This window comes from Lolium perenne, chromosome 3 (assembly GCF_019359855.2).
Source record: "Lolium perenne isolate Kyuss_39 chromosome 3, Kyuss_2.0, whole genome shotgun sequence".
Taxonomy (NCBI): domain Eukaryota; kingdom Viridiplantae; phylum Streptophyta; class Magnoliopsida; order Poales; family Poaceae; genus Lolium; species Lolium perenne.
The window spans coordinates 344714605-344729740 of record NC_067246.2 but is presented as its reverse complement, the minus strand read 5'-3'; the positions used below and the strand labels follow the sequence as shown (position 1 = coordinate 344729740).

General features: G+C 44.8%; 2 protein-coding genes across 4 annotated transcripts in view; one reads left to right on the top strand and one right to left on the bottom strand.

Annotated features, from left to right (window-relative positions):
- Positions 1–15136, bottom strand: part of LOC127346087 (uncharacterized) — a 97689-nt gene that overhangs the window by 45414 nt on the left and 37139 nt on the right. The gene's annotated exons all lie outside the window — the stretch shown is intronic.
- On the top strand, positions 7973–11554 carry LOC139838670 (DNA repair protein RAD50-like). Of its 3 annotated transcripts, none has more exons than XR_011756488.1 (4): positions 7973–8088; positions 10313–10353; positions 11347–11419; positions 11494–11554. XR_011756488.1 is itself a non-coding variant. In XM_071828779.1 (3 exons), the coding sequence occupies exons 1-3, from the start codon at positions 7988–7990 to the stop codon at positions 8732–8734; spliced, it is 243 nt and encodes an 80-aa protein (XP_071684880.1). In that variant the 5' UTR covers positions 7973–7987; the 3' UTR covers positions 8735–8773. The 3 variants fall into 3 exon arrangements, 1 of the variants encoding a protein (XP_071684880.1); XR_011756489.1 differs by lacking the exon at positions 7973–8088 and adding an exon at positions 10086–10172; XM_071828779.1 differs by lacking the exons at positions 10313–10353; positions 11347–11419; positions 11494–11554 and adding exons at positions 8484–8611; positions 8721–8773.

Here is a 15136-nt window from a genome sequence, read left to right as displayed (position 1 = left end):
GGCGCTTCCCTGAGATAGCGGGTCTGTTGGATGAGCTCATGCGGTGGTTGGTGAAGCACTCGCAAAGGCTCTGCTTTCGGCGAGTTGTCTGGTGACTCTTGACCAAACCCGGAGGCACTAGCCTTATCTTTCTCACCGTGTCTTCATTGGCGACTTCGCCCGACAGTTTGCGTCTCGACGAGGTGGTTGGTGCTGCAGGCGGCGGCGAAGTCTGTGGGTGGCGGTTGTGCCCGGGTCCCCCTGCAACGTGTCTCTGTCATTTCCCTTGCGTGCTCGAGGGAGCGCGCGACCCCGTGATGTTGTCGTTGCCGAGCAGCAGCTCTCGGTACGTGGTGGCGAATCATCGGCTCCTCGGCCGCGCCGAGTGCCTTGAGACCCTTGCTACGGGCATCGGCGACCGTGCCCTGTGGCATCTTATCGATGGCGTCGAGAACGACCTCAAACGGCCCGAGCTCGCGCGTGCTGCATGGAAAACCGTCATCCGACACATCGTGTGGGCGCGCGTCTTAGGGCATGTACAATGGGTTATTTTTTAGTCTTATAATCAGATATCCTAAATTTGTGGTGAGAGAGATTGTGCTAAGAGATCATCTCTTAGCTAAGAGATCCGGTTGAGTGAGTCACTTGTATTTTTAGATGGAGCAAGTGTGGTTTAGGATGAGTAGAGGCCAAAATTGAAGATTCAGTGAATTTATTAGACGTATTATTATTTTAGCCAACATTACATTTTGCTTGAATCTGGTCTAGTAAGTAGTATGTGGGATCCACTAATTACGGATTTTTAAGATAAGAAGGTGAGTGATCATGAATCCCCAAATTTACGGAGCGAGAGGAAATATTATGGCACGGAGTTTTGCTTTGGAAAACAAAAGAGAGAACAATATCCTGCCCCGCCGCCGCCGCCGCCGCCGGCCACCCACCTCCCCTCCGTCCCCGTCGCCGACACCGCCCTCGCCGGACTCCACCCCCCACCGAATCGTCCACCCCGAGCCTCCAATCGGCCGCGCGCGCGAACCTTCTTCGCCTCCCCTGCATCCCGCCGCCGACACCGCCCTCGCGCCCCTTCTTCCCCGATCCTCCTCCTACGCGGCCGGTCCGCTCCAGCTCAGGCGGCCATCCGTGGAGAAGGACGAGGACCTCCGAACGGTAGCTGCAGGCCCAGAAGCTCCCAACGACCTCCTGCAGACGGCGCGCACCCGGAGACCACCTCCACGACCCCCTGCAACCGGCCATATACGCGACCTGCTGCTGCTCAAGGCCGGCGACGCCCCCAACCTGCTGCACCCGTCGAGGTCTACCTTCTCCTCATCCCTGCTGCATTTCCCTCAATGTTCGTTTCGTGTTCCCTGTCGAAACCGATACGCAGCAGGAACGCACTAACGAATAGGTAATCAGCAAGAACTTGTTCTGTCCGTGCGTAGGCAGTGAAGCATGCGTAGGAAACCTTAGATTGTTTTTTCATTTGTTTTGCTGCTTACTACTTGACTAACTATGCATATGCGGCAGTGCTCAGCCCTGAATGTACATCTCCTGCAGGTTAATTATGGAGTAGCATCGTGACAGCCTGCGCGCTTGTCCGCGGCCTCCCGCGCCGTCAATACTAGCTAGACAACACTATTGTCCTGAAGGAATTGCATGCCCAGTACACTGGCGTGCTAATGGAGTTGTACTGCCTTGGTCAAGGGATTTGTTGCTATACAGACGTTTGTTTGGCTGTAGATCAACACAACTCCTTTTCATCTTCGGTGCCAGATCGATGCAACTCTTTATCAGATCAGTACGTTAATCATGGAATTTCTCATGGTATCAAACTGTCGTTATCCCTACCTATTTAGTCGAGTCAATTCAAGTGTTCTGTAATACCTGCAAGCTGAAGCAATTTGTTTTTTCTAGATGATTGTAGTACTTGTCAAAAGACAACAAGTAATGGTGCTGTAATCATGTCATATTGATATATTGTTTCGGTTCAGATTATAAATTTTCCTGGTCCCATGTATTAGTTACGTAGTACTCCGGAGTAGATTTGTCACGCTCGCTAGTGTTGCTTTTCGTACATGTACGTAATGATGTTCTGTTCTGAAAATTAAGATAGACCTGTCCTACATTTGTTAGATCTCCATTATACTTGAAGTCATGCGTACGATATCATCGCCTTACTGTTTTTATCGCACGATAATGAAGTAGTCCGACTCCATTTCTTTTTCTCGATTAAATTAAATGATTTATGTGGTGGCTAAAGTGGCGATGCTGGTCTGTTGTTGGAATTTCAGCTCGGGTCAAGCTTGCCTGGTCGAGAAGAAGTGCGGGCTCTGCTGCCGCCGGACACCGCCTCCATGGCCATTGAGAAGGAGTTTGAGCTCTTGCACACCTCGAGTCCTCCCGTATCTTCTTCTCTCGGTTATTACAACTTCTTCCACCGGCCGACGGAGATGAGATGGATTTTGACTATGAAGAATAATCGAAAGGTATATACATACATGTTGCCGTACTTGTACGTTCTAGTGCTCTTGTGGTGAATGTACCGCGAGGAATTAGGTGGTGGTCTGTTATGATTTCAGATGAAGAGGAAGAGAAAATCATTCCAAAGAAGCAGAAATGGGTCTCGTCGCCTCCCGCCACAGTACCTAAACTTATGTTGGATAAGATTTTTTTTATCCAATAAGGAAATATTTTTCAATTATCTCGCATGGAATTTCTTTATTCAATTAAAAGACCAAGTCGTTTTAGCAAGGGTTAGACAATGAATAGATTGTTTTTACATGTGGGAATGTTTGATCATGTCGGGTCCAAAGTTGTTGTCAAACAAGTTGGTACATGACTAGGCTTTTTTTCACAACTACATACCGATGTTTGATTCTTGGCGTGGCTAATATATGTAGTTTGATGTCGTGGTGGCTGTGAAGGACTTGGGTGGCGGTGTAACACGATGATGGACCCGATTAAGATTTCTCCAGGTAAGCATCCGCTTATCGCCTTCTAATTCCTCTCCCCTTTCTTCTGTCATGATCTCGATTGGTGACTTGGCCGTGTGCCAATGGTTTGATCTATTAAGCTTTCGTGTAGCCGGGATTTGTTCACCTAGCTAATTGTTTGTGTCAGACATTGTTTTCGCGTATGTGACCTTGTGCTCTATCATGGTGAATTTGTACCGATACTATGCTAAAACTAAAATATGAATCAAAATTGAGAAGATTTATTCGCTTTACGTTGTAATTGAGCATTACTCGTTTACGGTACTTCGTTGTGGGCGTCCCGAGTTTTATGTCACATGGGTCGTAAATATTGTCTTTATTGAATTATATTGTTTGTCAGGTGTTTGAATGTCGAAAAACAAGAAATTTCATGTCGGATTCAATGGTTGGTATTGGTTCCAAAATGTCATGTTCGGAGAGAAAGGGGATCCGGATTCAAATGTTCAAAATTGTTTACACTATAGAGTATAGATATGTAGATAGATATATCATATATGGATGGCCAATTAATACAGAGAGAAACCACAAAATTAAATGCAAAATATCATAACAGAATATGTATCTTGAGGTTAATTAACATGTCACGCATAGCCATCTCGCATAGTCTTTTTCTTGCATTAGCTACCAAACGACCGTGCAATGCTTATATTTAGCACTTCTAAACCGAATAATGCATGTGATGCTTCTACACGTGCACCAATAAACCGGAGTTAATTGCTGATATATGCTAGCCAATTACATCAAGTGCTCATGTGGTATAAAGTTTATGCATGCAGTGGGCTGTATCGCCATCTTTTCTTGAGAGTAGTGTTCGCCGTACCGAATTGATGTTGTTGTCGTGCCTTTCACCAGGGATAGATCAGCCACAATCATGGGAACCGAGGGCGCTCAACACCGGCACCTGTGTCCGCCACTCAAACTTCGGTGCAACCGAAGGCGACCGCAGCAAGGTCCGTTTCGTTTGCCCATCTAACTATTTCCCAAAGAAGGTCCCGTCTTGTTTCTCGCGCATTGTCCGCTTCCGATCCTATTCTAATTTAGCGTGGGAAAAAATTGAGTGCTCACTATGGGAGGGGAACATGCCTTTGCAAAACTTCCAATGCATCCGGTGATTTTGTTATTTATAGAACCGATTGGAGAATCTTGAAATTGGATAACTAGGTTGGTTCGTTTTTGGTGTGGAAAAGTGTCGGGCTATGAGGTGATTTTATTGTTCATAAAAATGATTAGAGAATCCTCAATTTGGACGACCAATTTGATTCTCTATCCGTCAACTTATGCGCCTAATTTCGTTTTTTGCACAGCCCTGTTTCAAGTAGTATTATCCTTTGTTCGGTATTGGCTATCTTGAATTAATTTTGTTGTTGTGCCTTCCCCCGGACAGATCAGCCACAATCATGGGGACCGAAGGGCACCGCATGCCGACGACGGGCGCCAACCACCAGACACGTGGCCGAGGGAGAGTTCTCAACGTTGGCAAAAGATGACGTGTTCTGTGTACACCGCACGCTCATTCGCTCACAAATCAAGCCTTGTTAATGTCACACGCCGGTATGATCATGTCGTTGCTCTACTAAGTGTTTTTATTATGTAAAAACTAAGGGTATGCTTGTTAAATTTTCAAAGGAGTGACTGCAGATGGCGAAGGTGTCGAGGTCGAGTCATCTCGCTTATTTTGTGGCATCAATCGCTCAAGTTGCTAAACAAAAGGTTGCAACCAACTACTTATCTTATATGTTTGACTTGTAAGTCTAATTTAAGTGTTTCAAGAAAAGGATACAAAAAATATTCGCTAGATCTATTACATCGTAAAACATGTTGTGCGTGGTATAACATAGCGGTGTTCATGATGGTTTTGTTATGTGAAGTATTTCGATGCGTCATCGTTAAATTTTTTGATAAAAAGGGTAGTTCTAAGACATTTTTCAAAATAAGCAATGGTAAGGAAATCGGTAATCGTTAATCGCTTCTGGTCGGCTTGGGAGTAGCGATTAATCGGAATTCGGACTATTAACTGATTTAATCGGTCGGCTATTAATCGGTGTGACCTACACAAATTAGCACGTAAAAAAATGCTTTATATAAGAAAAATAATAGTATATGAGCTCTCTATATGTCCGGCTCTACTTCTCTAGAGCCTAAAATCCCGAGAAAAACATGTATGTTTCTCCTCCGTGACCTAATCTTCAAGGTCACGAGCGAAACAGATCCACTAGTCGAAGCCACGTTTCTTCCTTCCACTTCTTATCCTCTCACCTCTCGAAGTTTATCTTCTCCCACCATCTACCTAGCTAGGGTACGACCCTCTTACACCTCAACCACCTAACCTATCGAAGGCACCCTTGAGCTCCCGCATGAGCTACTCAAGGTGGTCGAGCCGCCGTATCTAGACAACCGAGAGTAATCGGTCTAGGAGGGCAAGGAACTAGTTGGCGGCGGCGGAATTCGAGCAGTTGGAGGCTACAATCAAGCGGGAGCTTTGCAAAACCTACTTTATTGTTGAGGGGTAGCGTCTGTACTAGCTATATGCATTGAAAAGTTTATAACTTTTTTGACCAAGTGCAGTAGTTAATCGGGAACATACCTAGTAATCGGACTTTCGGTACGATTAATCGGGCTAAAGGATTAACACAAGAGATTAATGGTAATCGACACGGTCGAGACCCCTAGTAGCGATTAATCGGCCTAGTAATCGTTGAATCGGCCTAGTTTTTGAACAAAGGAAAATAAGTATGGATGCTTCCTTCGCTAGTAAATCCATGTTACTTGTCTAGTGGTTAATATTAACATTCTTTACATTGGTACACTTGTATTTCCGTAGGGCTTTTATGAGGTTCCTTACCATGAAAATGAAGGAGATCAATAAAATAATTAAAGAATTATGGTAGCAGGCATCTAGAGGCCAAGATAATGATTGCATAAGCATCAATTCTGATTCTCGTGGTGTCGGCACTCAATCATATAGCTATCGTTGAATTTGAACTAGCTACATGTTTGATTGACTTTCTTGGACTACTACATTAACCATTTTTAACTATCCCTTGTGTTGAAATGTAAAATGCCGCTTCTTGACCTGAAATGCGAGGGTAATGTAGTGCTGGTCGAAGGTGAACTCTATTGGGCTTCTTTTGTCTGGTGTAAACTTTTGTTTACTAGATGAGTGTAGTACTTGTCGTAATTGGCTCGAAACAGATTCAACCGTTAACAAAAAGACAACAAGTAATGGTGCTGTAATCATGTCATATTGATATGTCGTTTCGTTTTAGATTGTAAAGTTTCCTCGTCCCATGTATTAGTTACGTAGTACTCTAGTAGATTTGTCACGCTCCGTGGTCTCGCTTTTCGTACATGGACAAAATGATGTTCTGTTCTAAAAATTAAGCTAGACCTGTCCTACAGTTGTCAGATCTCCATTATACTTGACGTGATGCGTACGATATCATCGCCTGATTGTTTTATCGCACGGTAATGAAGTAATCCGACTCCAATTTTTTTTCTGGTTAAATTAAATGATTGATGTGGTAGCTAAAGTGGCGATGATGGTCTCGTTGTTGGAATTCAGCTCGGATCAAGCTTGCCTGGTCGAGAAGAAGCGTGGGCCCGTTGCTACACGCCGGATGCCACCTCCATGGCCATTGAGAAAGTGTTTGAGCCCTTGCACACCTCGGACTCCTCCCGTGTCTTTTCTCTCGTTACAAGCTCTTCCAAATTGGTCGATGTAGATGAGATAGATTTTGACTCGAAGAATAATCTAAAGGTATATACATACATGTCGCTGTACTTGTGTATGTTATTGTGCTCTTCTCGTTGAATGTACATGGCAAGGAATTAGGTGGTGGTCTCTGTTTTGATTTCGTGATAAAGAGGAAGAGAAACTTATTCCAAACACCAGGAAAAGGGTCTCACGCCTCCCCGCCACAGTACCTAAACTTATGTTGGAAAATTTTGTTTAATCCAATAAGGAGCCGCATGGAATTTCTTTATTCAACTAAAAGACCAAGTTGTTTTAGCAAGGGGTTGAACAATTAATAGACTGTTTTTGCATGTGGAAATATTTGATCATGGCAGGTCCAAAGTTGTTGTCAAACAAGTTAGTACATGACTAGGATTTTTTCTTTTCTCATAGCCACATACTGATGTTTGATTCTTGACAGCACAAATATATGTAGCGTTGATGCCGTGATGGCCGTGAAGGACGTGGGTGGTGTAACACGATGATGGACCCAGTTAGGGATTTCTCTCGGTAAGCAATCGCTTCTCCTCTTCTTCTTCCTCTCCCCCTTTGTTCATTGTTTTCTCACAAGATGTGAACTTGTGCTCTATCATGGTGAATTTGTACGGAGACTATTTTAAAATTAAAATATGCCTTTCACCAGGGATAGATCTACCACAATCATGGAGACCGAAGGGCGTTGCATGCCTGACACCAGGACACGTGTACAAGGAAGGGGCACTCAAGATCGGCACCGGCACGGCGACTCCGACTTTAGTGCCACCGAGGGCGATCACCATCAAGGTCCGTTTCGTTTGCCCATCTAACTATTTCCTAGCAAGATCCCATCTCATTTCTCGCGCATGGGCTGCCCCTGATTCTATTCAAATTTAGTGTGGGGAAAAATTGAGTGATCGGCTATGAGAGGGGAACATGCCGCAAAATTCCAATGCAGCAAGTGATTTTGTTATTCATAGAATCCTGAAATTGGATAACTAGCCTGATTCGGTTTTGGTGTGGAAAAAGTGTTGGGCTATGAGAGTTGATTTTCTTGTTCATAAAATGATCGTAGAATCCTCAATTTGGACAACTAGTTTGATTCTCTATCTCAGAACTTTTTTGTGTCAACTTATGCACCCAATTTTTTTATACAGTCTGTTCCAAGTAGTATGTATCTTTTGTTTAGTATTTGCTATACTGAATTAATTTTGTTGTCGTGCCTTTCCCTGTGGACAGGTCAGCCACAATCATGGGGCCCGAAGGAAGCCGCATGCCGGGCAGCGGGCGACAACCACCAGGACACATGGCCGAGGGAGAGCTCTCAATGTCGGCAAAAGATGACATGGTTGTGTACACCGCACTCTCATTTGCTCCCAAATCAAGCCTTGTCAATGTCACACGCTGGTATGATCATGTCGTGGCTCTACTAAGTGTTTTTATCATGTAAGAACTAAGGGTCATCGCATCAACTCCTCAAGGTGCTGACCAAAAGGTTGCAACCAACTATTTATCTTATATGGTTGACTTGTAAGGCTAATTTAAGTGTTTCAAGAAAAGGATGCAAAAAATATTCGCTAGATCTATTATACATCCTAAAACGTGTTGTGCATGGTATAACATAGTTGTGTCATGTGAAGCTACTATTTCGGGGCGTCACCATTAAATTTTTGATGAAAATGGTAGTTCTAAGACATTATTCTGAAAAATGTATGGATGCTTCCTTCTGCTAGTAAATCCATGCTACTTGTCTAGTGGTTAATATTAACGTTCTTTACATTGGTACACATGTATTTCTGTAGGGCTTTTATGAGGTTCCATACCATGAAAATGGATGAGATCAATAAAATAATTAAGGAATTAAGGCAGCAGGCATATAGAGGCCAAGATAATGATTGCATCAGCATCAATTCTGATTCTGAGGGTGATGGTACTCGATCATATGGCTATCGTGGAAGTTAAACTAGCTACATGTTTGATTGACTTTCTTGGACTGCTACATTTACCATTTTTTTACTATCCTTTATGATGTCATGTAGAATGGAGCTGCTAACATGGAAATGCGAGGGCGATGTAGTGCTGGTCAGAAGGTAAACTCTTTTGGGCTTCTTTTATCGATGTAATCTTTAGCTGATGTAACGTCTCCTCGCAATATTGTTTTAATAATACACTATTTGATTACCGCTAGCATGATTTTATGAACTCGGTAGGCATGCAGAATCATGTCTCACAGCCTACATCCACTGCTTTTCGTGTGCTTGCTTCTCTTATAATTACACTAGCACTTGGAGAAACATCCCGTATGAATTGTGGCGTATTAGCTTTGGATGGGCCGAATGCAGTGGAACCAAGTCGCTGCACTATTGAGGTACAATTTGGCATGGCAATGTCATTATCATTTGGAGCTTGTACCATTAGCTTTTTTGGGCATATATCTCTTTTGTGTGATTCACCTTTTCACTTTTGACAGCGTGGGCTCATATTTGTGATAATTCTTTAGCTGCTAAATCTTTTTAAGGCTTGTTTAGACTAATGCCTCGATGCCGTTTGTTACTAGATGATCTCTATTTGTACAATTATCCCGTATGAGGAAATTATTTATCAAATTTTGCAAATATTAGTGCATGTTTTTATGAACCCGTGATTAAAGTTTAGGTTCAGTTTTGGTAGTTGTATAACTAGGACTTGGTTGTTGCGTAGTAAGTGATGTTTGTCGATGCTTAAGATGAATGACTATTTTCCTGCTCCCTGACTTGAATTTTATGGTTGGATGTCCCCTAAGTGTGCATCTTGTTCAATTTTGAAGTATATTGTCTCCTATGTGATCTGGTTGTCCAAAGACAGCATTAGGACATGCTGAATTTTCTAGCTGAAATATGTATTGGGTACTTTGTTTTCTTACTTTAATTTCCTGTAAATAACACTCAAAAAATAAAGCAAAGCAATTTGAAAAAATTAACATGTAGCAACACGGTAGTAATGCTCATCTTATGGAACAGTTTGATATATCAATCTGATTTGGAAATGTAGCATTTGCAGGTTACTTGGTGCCTTTATTACATGTAACACTTATATTTTGTGTTGATATGTATTTATATGCATATACACGGACATACGTGAATATTGTTGTCGATGCCATACCAAATCCCTTCAAGTGCTGAACTAATTTGTATGTTCCGTATCTTCATTGCTAGAGTATTTCCAGACTTTGTAGATTTGATCTGCTATGCTATTGTGTCTCAGGTTCTAGGATCATATTGGTGCTTTGGAGCATGAGATGCAAGTTGGTGACTTATAGCATGAGATGCTTGTTTGGATGAAGCAACAAGGACCTCGACATAAACTCCCTCGCCGATCGTCGCATCGCCTCCGGCTTCTTCGGTGTCCAAAGATGATGCAGCTGCGGCTCGCTACGGTCGTGGCCAATGTAATCTGTTGGTCCTTGTAATTATTGTCGAGTAGTCGTCGCCATAGTGGCAAACATCATGCAGGTACCATCATTGATGCCGCACATGTGTCTCCCTTTCTACTACCATCTTCGTTATTTCTCGCATCCACATGTTTGTTCATTGAGGTCTTGTTTGATTGACCGAGGCATTAACAAAGTGTGTGAACCTTTTCTCCCGTGCAGATCTTTCTTGAACAGCACGAGACGCCAATTGAGAGCCTCATGTAGGTTCTGTATATAGGGATACATGCTGTCTGTTTATCTGCGATTTGGTTTGCCAAGTATTAGTAACCGTGTGTGTGTGTGTGTGTGTGTGAATATGCAAAATGGCATGCATATTTTTTGGCTTGCCAAATCGTAATATACAATATCTTACAAAATGCATTTTTAACATCAATATATGAAAGCTTATTTTTCGAATTATCAATATATAAGCTACTTGAAAAGAAAAAGAAACTGTACCAAAGTATATTACTTAACCATAGAGTTTGACTGCTTCAAATCAATCCTATTGATTCTTTTCGCTGCTGCATTTCATAAAAATATCCTCAAAATTAATTAGTTGTACCTCTTCATGATTTAGAACCTAATTAGATCTTGCCCCAACTATAAGATGCAAGAATCATAACTAAAAGAAATCTCAAAATAGGTGGATGTGGTGACTGCACTAGATAAGGATAAATTTACAGGTTGGCACAAACGAGATTGCCATCAAATAGACGAGCCGCAACCATTGATCAATCTTTGGCTTTCCGCCGCCGCCAACCATGCCACCGGCCAACCCCCACGGCCACACACCCAGCCAGATCTGCGTCCAAGTGCAGGATTGCAGTCAAGAGAGAAAACCTGATCGTCTCAAACGAAGCTCCCGTGTAGAAGAAGGGACGGACGAGTAATATATTAAGGGGTAGTCTGAATTATCATTTTTGCTAGGGGTCGACCGCCCAGGTTCGCCCGTGAAGTTTTGCCATGATAGTGTTCATAATCATGCTTGCCGCTGAATACCTATTTGCATGTCTGGTTTATATACATCATAATTCATTGAGTGCCATACATACACCAGAAATGATTACCGTGATGCACGGGAACAACTTGTATTAGGATGTATGTATTGCTTCATATGTAAAGTTAGCCTCTCACTGGTTAGTATCTAGTTGCTGTTGTTGTCCAACTAGTAGTGTTTATTATGGAACTTTGACTAGTAATTGTTACCGCAGATTTTTCCGCTGAATATCTAGGGGCGCACTGCGCACCATCCTACTCGAGCCTCCCGCTGTCTTGGAAGAAAAAGTAAGCAACTTTCTCTCTTTTCCCTCCCTATAACCTGCTTGGCTCGGATGTGCGGTAATTGAAGTTTTCTTCAGGCCATTCTGCTGTTTTGGAGGCTGTCTGTGGGCGAATTCTTCTTCATGGTGCCCATGGCCCCGCAGCTCACGACCAACGCCTTCAGTCCTGCTGGTGGTTGCTCGCCTCCTATGACCCGGCGTTCACCTAGCGCTGCTGCCCGGTGTCTTCCGGCGACCATGCCCTGAGCAATTGGTAAGAGTAACTCAAAAAGGTCAATAATGAAACCCTTAACTCCATGTCATTTTGGTGGTTTGATAATCTCCATTTAGTAAGTGCAAACAAGAATCACTGTTTGATTGTTAATTTAGCAAGTAGTTGATTTTAAAGCATGTTTGGAAACCCAAGTGTATGTTTCGTCTCTTTGAAGTTTGGAGTTGGCATCTTCTGGACATGGTTACTCTTGTACATGCCATCTTTGATTTGTATATTATTTGTCGGGCCAAACTTGCCGATACCGTTTGTCTTCAACGCCATGACATTGTTTTTGCATTTTTACCTGAAAGTCGAGTTGATGGAGACCGTTGACCTCCAATTCACACAGCGCTAGTAAACTACACAATTAGTATGCTTAGCAAAGCTCATTCATTGTCTAGATGAAAATGTATCAGTTCCAGTGCCTTTTATTTTTTGCTTCAAGAAGAATGAAGATGACGTCTTTGGTAGAAACTGATTGACGAAAATCTATTTGATGCATTAAACTAATCAAATTTATAGTATCCTGTGAACTTAACTATATCACACGCATAGAGAGATAGGGAGAGTGAATGAGTATATAACTATATATCCAAAGAAAAATTGTAATGTCACACGTTTCATTTCAACAAGAATGGCATTTGCATAGGGATCATAAAAGGTAAGGTAAATGAAACTTTAATATTGAACTGAAGCATTGCACTCATACTTTTTCCGAAATGATGTAATACATAGTGGAATATGGCAGTAGAGAGTAGAGACCCCAAACTTGAACTAATAGTGGACTCTGCCATTAGTGTGGTTCCCTTTCTAATTTTAAATGTTACTATTTGTGTTTAAGTTGACCGGAAAAGCTATTTTGAATATGTTGTGCACTTACATGTCAAAAGTCCGGAAAAGCTATTTTGAATATGTTGTGCACTTATATGTCAAAAGTCCAAGAATGAGCTTTGATGATGTTGGAGTTGCAACTAGAGCAGCTATGTTTTTCTCTTTTGGTTCGCTAGGTGGATCAGGTCCATCGTATTATCCTGTGCTGTTTCCTGTTTCATCTTGATAATTTGTCTAGCTTGCTGATGGTTTGATAAATTCTTGACCAATGGGGCATATAGGATGGCATCTCTATTGCTGGATTATTTAAGATAACTTAGTACCGAGAGATCTACTCTCGGCCCGGCCTTTTCCTGTTTTTTTTTGGGTCGGAGATGATAAGGCTCAAAGCTAGGGCATCATGTTGCATCTTGTTAAACTAAACATGTTGCAGATGTATTATACAAACATAATTTCGTATTGTTGTCCTCCTGAAAAACATGTGTAGCTTTACTATGTGCGTTCTTTGATATACTCCCTCCGTCCATAAATAAGTGTACACGTGGGTTTTCCAAGACAAATTATGAAGTGGTGTAAAATGCATTGGAAAGATGCATCTCTCATCTTTAATTATTTCACCCCAATGAGCTAAGTGCATGTAGAAAACAAGGAGAACATATACTCAATATTATTGGGTTTGATTTCCGTTGCTACTCAAGCACGCCGGTGCTAGCACATTACGTGACTATCGGCCGATCAGCCTCATACACCTTGTGGCCAAGCTCTTCGCCCAAGTCCTCGCCTTACGCCGCCCCAAGCTTGACAAGCTGGTCAGCCCCATCCAGAACGCGTTCATCGCCGCCCCATCCAGAACGCGTTCATCGCCGGTCGAAGCCTCCACGACAACTTCGTCCTAGTTCGCCAGAGCGCCCGCCTGCTGCACCAACTGAGGAGCCCACGCCTGCTGATCAAGCTTGACCTGGCCCGTGCCTTCGACTCCCTGTCATGGCCCTTCCTCTTCGAGGCGCTTCGACAATATGGCTTCGGTGACCGTTTCTTGGAGTGGCTGGCCGTGCTCCGGCCTCGGCCAACACCGGTCATGATCAACGGAGACCCAGGCCCGCCAACTGCACCGCCGCGGCTTACGCCACGGAGACCCGCTGTCCCCACAGCTGTTCGTCCTCGCCGTCGACACCCTCGGATGGCTATTCTGCCGCGCCATCGAGCTTGGAGTGCTACGTCGGCTACACCCACGCCGTGTGCTACCGTCGATATCGCTCTACGCTGACGATGTCATCCTGTTCTCGCCACCCGCCGGGAGGAGATCGAGGACGTCAAAACTATGCTCGAGCTCTTTGGCCGCGCGTCGGGGCTGCGCGTCAATTACGGCAAGAGCACGGCCACCCTCATACGCTGCGCCTTGGAGGAAGCGGCGCCGGCCATTGCGCTGCTGGCCTGCCCTGTCGCCGAGCTGCCCATAACCTACCTAGGCATTCCGCTCACCATCCGCAAGCCCACGAGTGGACAACTGCAGCCGATGGTGGACAAGGTGGCAAGCAGTTACCCACCTGGAAGGCCGGCCTCATGGGCAAGGCTGGCCGCCTCGCCATGGTGAAATCCGTCCTTGGTGCGATCTCATTTCACCAGCTGCTTGTCCCGGCTCCATCCAAGAAGATCCTCAAGCTCATCGTCAAGATTGAGCGAGGCTTTCTCCGGTTGGGACGCGCGGCCGCCAACGGCGTGCACCGCCATGTCAATTGGCAGCGCGTTGCCCGCCCCATCGCCTACGGTGGCCTGGGTGTCCACGACCTGGAAAGAACCAGCCTGTCCTTGCGCTTACGCTGGCTTTGGCTGAGCAGAACGGACAACCGGCGCGCTGGCATGGCCTGGAGCTCCAATTCTCCGACCAAGAACAGGCCCTGTTCTTCGCTTCCACGACAATGATCCTCGGCAACGGCCGCGACGCCAAGTTATGGGACGATCGATGGATTGAGGGCCGCTCGGTTCGAGAGATTGCGCTGTCGCTCTCAAGTGCATACCAAAGAGGCGCCGCAAATCCCGCACCGTCGCTGATGGGCTGCAAGGAAATGCTTGGGTATCCAAGAGATCGGTGAATACCTGCTCCTTTGGCGAAGGATCGAGGGCACGATGCTCAGCCAAGAACCGGACCGACTCAACTGGAAGTGGACATCGCGAGTATATTCAGCCAAGTCCGCCTACATGGCCACATTCCACGGGTCCACGGCGTGCCCTGCGGCCAAGCACATCCGGCGCACCCGGGCGCCCCGTAAGGTCAAATTCTTCCTCTCGGCTGGCCCTCCAAGATCGCCGCTGGACCGCGGAAAGGCTCGCACGACGAGGGCTGCAGCACCACCCTAGATGCCTCGCTCTGCGACCAGCTGCCCGAGACCATGCATCATCCGCTGCCGGAGTGCCCGTTTGCCAAGCAAGTTTGGCATGAGGTGCTCTCGTGGCTTTGGATGACATGTAGGATCCCTAGCGCCGAGGATGCTTCGCTCTGTGACTGGATGGCAAAGGTCAAGCCAGCACTTCCAAAGCCGCTTTGGAAAGGGTTTGCATCAGCCTCCTTGCTCATACCATGGATGCTCTGGAAGCACGTAAATGACTGCGTGTTCGACAGGGCACAGCCATCGACGT

Excerpts from the sequence above, each read along its gene's own strand:
- LOC139838670 (XM_071828779.1), top strand. The coding sequence starts at position 7,988 with ATGGCCGAGGGAGAGCTCTCAATGTCGGCAAAAGATGACATGGTTGTG. Across the intron at positions 8,089-8,483 it reads CTTGTCAATGTCACACGCTG|GGCTTTTATGAGGTTCCATA; the intron begins GTATGATCATGT and ends GTATTTCTGTAG.